At 44.9% G+C, this 8,691-nt stretch overlaps 1 protein-coding gene and 1 long non-coding RNA gene across 4 annotated transcripts; one reads left to right on the top strand and one right to left on the bottom strand.

Moving 5' to 3' along the window:
* Positions 1 to 1,110: 1,110 nt before the first annotated feature.
* gata6 (GATA binding protein 6) lies at positions 1,111 to 5,603 on the top strand. 3 transcript variants are annotated; one of them, XM_057057215.1, is made up of 7 exons: positions 1,111 to 1,252; positions 1,841 to 2,749; positions 3,037 to 3,209; positions 3,943 to 4,068; positions 4,155 to 4,239; positions 4,343 to 4,437; positions 4,857 to 5,603. In XM_057057215.1, the coding sequence occupies exons 2-7, from the start codon at positions 1,900 to 1,902 to the stop codon at positions 5,016 to 5,018; spliced, it is 1,491 nt and encodes a 496-aa protein (XP_056913195.1). In that variant the 5' UTR covers positions 1,111 to 1,252; positions 1,841 to 1,899; the 3' UTR covers positions 5,019 to 5,603. The 3 variants fall into 3 exon arrangements, with proteins under 3 accessions (XP_056913195.1, XP_056913197.1, XP_056913194.1); XM_057057217.1 differs by lacking the exon at positions 1,111 to 1,252 and adding an exon at positions 1,353 to 1,371; XM_057057214.1 differs by lacking the exon at positions 1,111 to 1,252 and having other exon boundaries at positions 1,476 to 2,749.
* Positions 5,604 to 6,656: 1,053 nt separating this feature from the next.
* On the bottom strand, positions 6,657 to 7,856 carry LOC130539106 (uncharacterized). Its single transcript, XR_008954025.1, has 2 exons — positions 7,157 to 7,856; positions 6,657 to 7,048 (listed from the first exon to the last, which is right to left on the bottom strand). It is a non-coding gene; the product is annotated as an uncharacterized LOC130539106 (long non-coding RNA).
* Positions 7,857 to 8,691: the final 835 nt, after the last annotated feature.

Genomic DNA, 8,691 nt, shown 5'->3' with positions numbered 1-8,691 from the left:
CTATAATCATTTGAATTCTACTTAATTCAAGCTGCAGTAGTAGAAGTAACAGTAGGAGTAATATAGTAGTAGTAGTAGTAGTAGTAGTAGTAGTAGTATAGTAGTAGTAGTAGTAGTAGTAGTAGTAGTAGTAGTAGTAGTAGTAGTAGTAGTAGTAGTAGTAGTACTAGTAGTAGTAGTAGTAGTAGTAGTAGTAGCCTAGATCTTTGGAATCCATCCAGACAAAATGTAAACAGACACAAAGAGCTGCTGAATAGTCGTGAATGTGATCAACTGTTTGTTAACCTGAACACGAGCACACCTGTAAATGAGTGAATGATTCGATTTGACACCTCGACACTTTTGATCACCTCACACACGCACGCAAATATGTATATTGCGGCTGAGCGCATCAGCGCGCGTCAAAGCGGCGCTGCGTGCTGAGAGTTTGTGCTGCTGCACAACTGAAGCCGTTTAATCCCGAGGGAGGGCGGCCGGCCTGAGTAAACTGATTAAGGGGGCAGATTTATTGATCAGCGCGGAGAAAATAAAGGCGAGAATCAACAAGGCGGCGCATGAAGTCTGCGGCGCCAATAGAATAGCAGCGGAAATTAAAAGCAGGGCTGTTAATGCGGCCAGGAAACGGTTGAAATTGGCTCCTCTTGAAAATAGGGCGCAAAACAATCACTGAAATGCTGCATGTTCATCTGTAGTTCAAATGTAAACAGGCGCTATTAAAAGTATATTGTAAAATAAATCATCCACTGTTTTAAAACCTTTTGACTGTAATCGCAACGAGTACATTTAAATTTATAGAGACGGGGAGACAGCGGTAACGAGCATTTCTCCTCTTCTTTTTCTGAAATGTACAAAATAAATCAGGGAAAATAACGCATGAACACGCAATTAAACTACAGCAGACGTGAGAGGAATCCCTAATGACAATAATAATAATGGCAATCATACTCATATCAATTATTACTACTCCTTTCTCGGGACTTTGATTTCATTTCTCTACTCTCGGACTTGATCCAATCTTCCCCTCGGGTTTTTCCGTGTGATTGATTGGAGGACTTCATAGGCTGGCACCCCCATCGTGCTCGCAGCCGCTCACTCTTCACTTGATTGGTCCGCCTCCCGCAGTCGCCGCCACCAGAAGCGCCTCCTCTCATAAACCTCGTCAGAGCGCACCAGCGTTTCCCAGTACTTCCAGGAGAAGCAGCGGCTCACTATTAGGAACGTCGTGCACGACCTATGGCACAAAACTAAGCAGGTATGTTGCTCCTTACTGCCCTTCTTCGTTTAAAAGTTCCTCCTCGCGGCGCGCAGCTGGGGCAAACATCTGTCGGCGCGGTGGTCGCGCAGCGCAGGAACGACATCATCATTTCTGGGGTATTTTTTTTTATCGCCCTGCCTGCCTCTCGGGCTCTTATCTGTATTGGGCCTTATCAAACTGTTATCTCTTTTGCTGTGAAGACATATTGCGTTTTGTTTCCTATCTGTTATGTGTGTGTCTACTTGTGTGTGCATGTGTGTGTGGGAGGACAGAGATTTGACATGTACGGATCCAGAGCCTCTTAAAAGCGCCCGATGGGAGTATGGCAGTCGCTGGGCTGGATGCGTTTTGTTGGACACGGAGACGACAGAGTCCATTTTTTATTTTTGTTGAGAGTTAAATCAGGTTACTAGATTTTGGGAAGCCTTGCGCGATGGTTGTTAAGATGAATACGCGTCTCGGCAGAGGTGGATTTCCAGAAAGTCAGCCGCTCTGTCCAGATGTTCGCGGGGCGGGTTTACATTCCTAACTTGGCATCACATGCGTAAAATCCCATTTTCTCCCTCCTGTTTTTCTTCGTGACAGGGTAGCGCATCCCCTGTCGACTTTTATTAACCCCTACGTTGTATGGAAAGTGCTCCTGGATGGACCTGGGCGAAAACAGCTGGTCCATGGTCAAGCGAGAAGTGTCCAGCAGCCCAGGGTCGCCGGCAGAGCAGACGTATCTGCCCGGTGACAGCAGGAGGGACGGACCCACCTCGGATGATCTTAGGACTCCTCCGAGCGACCTTGACGCGCTGGGGCACCGGCGCCCGGACGGCAGATCACTACACTCCTATGTTCACTTTGGACACCATAACAACACCCTGACCACTGTCGAGGACATCCCGCTGTTTACGGATTTAGACCAGGGCGGCAAACTGGTCCTCCCTGGTGGAGCGCACAAGACCGGCCTGCTTGTAGATCCCACCGACATGTACCAAACACTGGCCATCGCCGCCGCACAGAGCCAGACTGGATATGATTCTTCCTCTGGTGGTTACATGCACTCCAACCCCAACTCCCCCGTCTACGTCCCCAGCTCCAGAGTGGGTTCCATGATACCGAGTCTCTCTTACCTGCAGGCAGGCGGCTCTGCGCAGCCCAACCACGCTGTCTCCAGCCACTCGGTATGGTCACAATCCACCACGGAGAGCCCCTCATACAGCACCGGGAGCCCACACACCTCTAGTCGATTCCACTACCCTCCCAGTCCGCCTATGAATAACGGGACGCCCAGAGACGGCGGCTACACAAACACGCTGAACGTCGGCACCAGAGACCAGTACGGCCTGTCTCGGCCCCTGAGCGGGACCTACGCCAGTCCGTACTCTCCTTATGTTGCACCACAGCTGTCCCAGCTGCCCTCACCTTGGGGCGGAGGACCTTTCGATAATACCATGCTCCACACCTTGCAGAGCAGGGGCGCGCCCTTGATTCGAGGACCCAATGGAGGTAAGCAAAAAAAAAAAAAGCAAACATAAATCAACTTTCATTACGCCTTATAGGCCGGTAGAATATATATATATTTTTAGTTTAGCCGAATGAGCTACGCTATTTCCATAAGTCTGTTAGAAAATGTCATTTAAATTCAGCGAGAACTATTTTTCTATTTTTTGCGCGCATTTTTCCAGTCAGTATTGAATCAAATAAAACCATTTAGACAAATGATAAATTAAGTTGAGAGACGGGTATATCCGGTTAATGTCAAAACGTTGATGGTTGTGCTTTTATTTGTCAAGTGTCAGACATTCTGGACGACATGGGGGAGAGCCGAGAGTGCGTGAACTGCGGCTCCATCTCCACGCCGCTGTGGCGGCGCGACGGCACAGGCCACTTTCTCTGCAACGCCTGCGGCCTTTACAGCAAAATGAATGGACTCAGTCGGCCATTAATTAAACCACAGAAAAGGACGGTAAGCAGGACACCACTTAACCGGTCAATTTCCTGCCTAATTGTCTAGAACTTCAGCCGGAGGTCATCGTCGAGCGCAGAAAAAGTGACACTTTTAAACAAACGCGAGCACGTTCACCAGTATGGCTGGAAAAAAAGATTATTCTCATAACACACATAATTTCACTTTTAGTCGAGGACGTAATTGTCCGCAAATTCAAAACGCCGCCCGATAAATTGTCTAATTTTTATTTTTATTTTTTAAAATCCTCTTAAATTACCTTGAACAATAACTTAAATTAAGCATTTAAACCTTCGCTTACGCGGGACAATTAAGTTTGATTTAATATCTTAAGTTTATTTTAAATGTATTTTATTTATTCAGTAAACAGTCAGGAAGATTTACTCATCTATAGACAGACAAACGTTTGATTTCACTCATTATGACAGTTATTACTTATATCTAAATACACTTAATCTATTGAAACAACAACACGTTACTCTAATTACGCAGAGTTTTTACAAGGAAATCTGATGGACTCCGTGAACGCCAACATCCTGTGCGTAAATGGTGGTTAAATGCAGTTCATAATAGGGCGCATATTATTGTTCGGAAATGGGGAATGAATGGAGTTGAATTAGTGAAGTGTGCCTTAAAATATTTTCTTTGGCTGAGGGATGAGAGTTCCAATCAGCGATATTACAGGCATCATTTTATAATTAGCTTGAATTAATTGTCTTTTTATTCCCCCCAGTCCACGTCCCGGAGAATCGGCCTCTCCTGCGCCAACTGTCAGACCAGCACCACCACTCTGTGGCGCAGGAACGCGGAGGGGGAACCGGTGTGTAACGCGTGTGGGCTCTACACAAAATTACACGGGGTGAGTTTGGACACCTTGCAGGTCGTCGTCTGCCCTCCCTCATTTTCAGATTATGCCAATAATCTCTCCATAAAATCATCTTGCAGGTACCTCGGCCGCTGGCAATGAAGAAAGAAGGAATCCAAACCAGGAAAAGAAAACCAAAAACTTTAAATAAAGCAAAGGGCTCTGGTTAGTGCTTGATCCTTTAACCGTATTTACTTTTTATAACACGATTTAAAGGCCTTTTTATAGAAAAATTGATATACTTTTTTTTTTTAAATATGTATTTCAGGAAATAACTCAGTCTCCATGACTCCCACATCCACATCTTCATCTAATTCTGAAGACTGCTCAAAAACAAGCTCTCCGCCCGGCCAAGGTTCAGGGGTAAGTTTTTTTTTTTAAAAAAAAATAACAATAAAAAATAACAATAAATGCAGCACATGGAATTATATGCTATACTTTAGATATATGCAAGCAGGGTCACGTATAATAATGGTTGGAATAGTTTTGACGTGAACAAATGTAGCAGGTGTTTTTGGATCACGTGATTGTCCATTAATGCTGTGAGAGGATGCTTGCTGCTAATAAATATGTCATCATTGGAGTCATCAGTCAGCTGAATGGTGATTTACGCTCCCTAAATGCAACAAATAAATGGACCCCCCCCCCCCCCACACACACACACACACACACACACACAAATCACTGTTGAAATAGAACAAATGTAAATCTAAACATATAGAAGATATGTTTTTTTTTAAATGCAGCCCTACTAACGACACGCATTTGCTCGGCTCTCGCAGGTCAGTTCGTCTGTGTTGTCCAGTTCTGGGGAGGGAACGGGCTCCAGCTCTGCAGTTAAGTATCCGGGGCAGGACAGCCTGTACACCAGCGTGGGTCTCTCCCAGGCTTCAGACGTAGCTTCTGTGAGGGGGGAGCCCTGGTGCCCCATGGCCTTAGCCTGAGCACCTAACTGGTGGAAGGACTGCAGACCCCGGCCCCTCGCTCTGGATGCCATGAAGTGTGGAAGTATTCAGAGAAAATGTTAGCTTCCTTCCTCACAGCCGACACAGGAAGAATTGGAGAGGAGGGTGAGGCGGCCTTCCCTGCATGGAATAGCTGGTCTCCAGAACGGTTCGGAGATCTTGTTGCTTTAAGAAATACAAAGGGAATCTCCAGGACAGACGATTAATCAAGCGGCCTGCTTTGGATGCTTTTGTGGACCTGCAGTGCACTTGATATCTCTCCCATCTCACGGCACAGAGCCAGAGCGTGTTCCTCAAAGTAAAGACATCGTGTACATAACGGATTTCCTCTGTGAAGAAAAAAAAAAAGAGAAGATTTTGATTGGATACCACTGCTTCGTAAAGTGCTGTATTCCTGAAAGACATTTCGATTTTTGTTTCATTCCACAACTGGAACTATGCAGCGAGTGCCAAGACAACATTAATGAATCAAAAAGAAAAAAAAATATTTATAAATCTTCCATTGTTGAAAACATGGCTATGATTGTTAATAAAGATATCAATATAGAGTAGAAGTTAACCCAATGTCTTCTTTTCTATTGTTTTATTTTCCCCCTCTTTATAACTGGTTGTTTTTGTAGTACAGTAGTGTTGAATCTGCACGTTTTGAAAGCTCTTACTGTATCTGACTGAAACTTTGAACAGGGTATGTGAAAGACAATGTCATTAAGTGATTTTTGTTGTTGTTAATTATTTACTAAATGCAAATAATCAATATCTTTCAGACATTTCTTGGGGGGCAGTATATCATTGTTCTCTGCCATTGGGTAGCATTAAGGTACTGAAGTCAAAGTAGCAGTGGGAGAAACATCTTGGGTGGTTTTTCCGAACAAATCGTCACAAGCCGGCTGACCCTTAGGTTTTTTGAGACGAACTGCAGGAGAAAACGGTCGAAACTGAGTCACGGAAGACTGCGTTTATTCTCACGAACCAGGAATGTTCTTGTGGATCGTTCCTACTAAAATTAGAATGTGAGATCATTTCTGAGCAGTCATGTCATCACCTGTCAGGAGCAGCAGTAATGGTTAATAACAGGATGTGGTTCCGAGGGACCGCCTGCAAGAAATACTTCAATAGTTTCGATGAATCCCGGCAAAAAGATGCGCGCATCTGACGTGCAGAGCCAAATATCGGCAGATCTCTTTATTGGTCGCAGTGTTTGTCCTCCAGCAGTGAGGTGAAGGAGTCTTAAAGGCCGCCTAACAGGGCCATTTAACCCCAGAAAAGTTAGGATTAAATATAAATAAGACAGTTTCTTGCTTCCTCCCAAAAGGTTATGTCATCAGTTCTTCTGACCTTATTTATTTTTAAAAATATTTTGTTCATCTGAACTCTCTCTTTTTTTTTGTCTGGCTGTTTTTATTTTCTAAGAAATTATTTAAATTCGGTTCCAATAAATTGTTGTGGTGATGCGAATGCTTTTAGAATCAGCCCGTGTTTGACAGAACTGTGTATTTCTCCTCCTAGACACACTCAGACACACTTCTGCGCGAGGCATCGGCCGCCATGGCGTCCTTCTGTCCTGGCTAAACACAAGTAAAAGGGAAGAAAGGAAAGAAACCAGCTGCAAATACAGCATTCCAATTTCATTTTTTATTCACTTCATATACATTTAAAACTTCGGCTCCTTCCAGCTGACTCTCGTCTGTTTGTCCTGGAGGCTCAAAGCTGTTTCCCTGCGTCCTCGTGAACAGGGCACAGCTCAGAGGACCTGCAGCTAACGTGGATCACGAGTAACGCCACCTGAAAAGATCTCCGGAATCTCTCAGATTCACGTCGGGCCTCTGTGTTATCGGCCTGCTCGTTGACATATTGATTCAGCAGGTTTATTGAGTGTGGAGGAATGTGCTGCTCCACACAACAGCAGATTTGTGGCCTTTACTTTCATTTGGCCGGCCGTTTTTATTAGAATCACATCCATAAATTCCACAATCTTTTTACACCGTTTTGCTGGTGGCCCCTCTGAAATCCTGTATGTGACACCGATGAAACACACAAAACACCTCTTCGTGCGTGAACGTACACTGGTTTTGAACTCCAAATGAGCAAATATTCATAAGTTTATGAGGTGGTCCTACCTTGGCACGGGCTGACTGGTAACCATGGTGCTGTGAGGGAGGACATATAAACACCACAGCGCAGAAATCCTCCCTGTGCTCTCATCTGGAGTGAGGGTCACGTCAGACCTGTGCTCACAAACCGTTGCAAAGCGCGAGCTTTGCTGTTGTTTTGTGCAGCTCCGGTAAGAACGGTGGTCTCGGGAGTGATCATAAGCTGCAAACTGGGAATGAGACAAAGAGGGAAACCACAGAGATCTTGGTGGCTGCGCAGGGTTTAAAGTCCTCTCAAAGTAAACACCACAGCCTAACCCGGCGGGAGCAGCATGCAGGCCTCAGGGCTGTTTGGTCATGGCGCTGCAGCACAGTATGGCCCAGCAGCTCCCTCAGGAGATGCCCGCTGATCTTTCCACGCAGCCTTTTCAAAGGGGAGCGCTGCCGCTCCAGCCTCCGGAAGAGATGGGATCTCTGACTCAGCCCTTTTGGGTTTCCTCAACAGACACGGCGGCTCATTCTGGGAGGAAAAAAAAAAAAAAAAGCACTCGAAAACACGGCCGCCGTCCTGTTTGTGGAGCAGATTTAAAGTAACAACAAAGGATGTTTAATGGACGGAGGAGCCATTTGCTTTACGGTTATTATTCAACCTGTCATATTCATAGAAAGTCAAAGTCTGCCTACGAGGCTTTGTCCACCCGGCCTTTCACCATCTCTGCAAACATGTTGACCAATGTTTGAGGGAGAATAAAACCCCCATGACCGCCATTAAGTCATAAACCTTCCCGGTCCTACAGTTCGGCAAAAGAGGAAGTTATTCATACCCAACAAGGACAAAACTCTCTCGTAGAGGTGACACCGCCGTCAGAAACAATAAATGAGTGAGTCATTTTTCACTTTTGGTCGAGATGACATCACGTTGCTATCTATAGATCGTGTTACTTTTTTGAGAAACAGTGGGAGTGTGTTCAGGGGAGGCTGAGAGCTGGAACACATGACGCCTTTGGTGGAGACGAGTGAAAATTCGAGGGTGGGACACAGTGAGAGCATGCTGTCAAAAATAAATAAATAAATAAAAAAAGCCAGGAAGTCGTAGAGCTGTTGTGAAAAAAACGAAATTGAAAGAAAACAAAACAACAGAGAAAGACTTTGAATTCTTTTTTTTCCTACAATTTTAAATGTGTGATGTGTCCAAAGCATTTCATTTCTTTAAATGTTATTTGTAGATAAATTTATCACAGAATCATTGAAATAAATCTCTGCAAACATTGGACAGAAATGAACCGACGCTGCGCTTCAACACGAGCAGAAGGTGCAGTTTGTCTGTTCCGTGTTCCATTGTTCCACGTTTAAGAGTGAATCAGCAGCGGACGTCACACAGACATGTTTAATGTGATTTTACTCTAAAACATACGGAGCTCTTTGTTGTTTTTGGCCCTCTTGCGTTGATCTGTTGATGCCTCCCCCTGAATAATCTTCTATAAGTCCTATTTTTAGGTTTATTGCTATTTGTGGGGATGAGTGTCCACTCAGGAGTCGTATCTCGTGCACCTATAGACAAT

Source organism: Takifugu flavidus, chromosome 15 (assembly GCF_003711565.1).
Source record: "Takifugu flavidus isolate HTHZ2018 chromosome 15, ASM371156v2, whole genome shotgun sequence".
Taxonomy (NCBI): Eukaryota; Metazoa; Chordata; class Actinopteri; order Tetraodontiformes; family Tetraodontidae; genus Takifugu; species Takifugu flavidus.
This window is presented reverse-complemented; position numbering and strand designations above follow the sequence as displayed.

Bases quoted from the DNA above. Each gene is read 5' to 3' on its own strand.
- gata6 (XM_057057215.1), top strand. From the start codon at position 1,900: ATGGACCTGGGCGAAAACAGCTGGTCCATGGTCAAGCGAGAAGTGTCC. The intron at 2,750-3,036 runs GTAAGCAAAAAA...TTATTTGTCAAG, and splicing joins GATTCGAGGACCCAATGGAG to TGTCAGACATTCTGGACGAC. The intron at 4,240-4,342 runs GTTAGTGCTTGA...TATGTATTTCAG, and splicing joins AAATAAAGCAAAGGGCTCTG to GAAATAACTCAGTCTCCATG.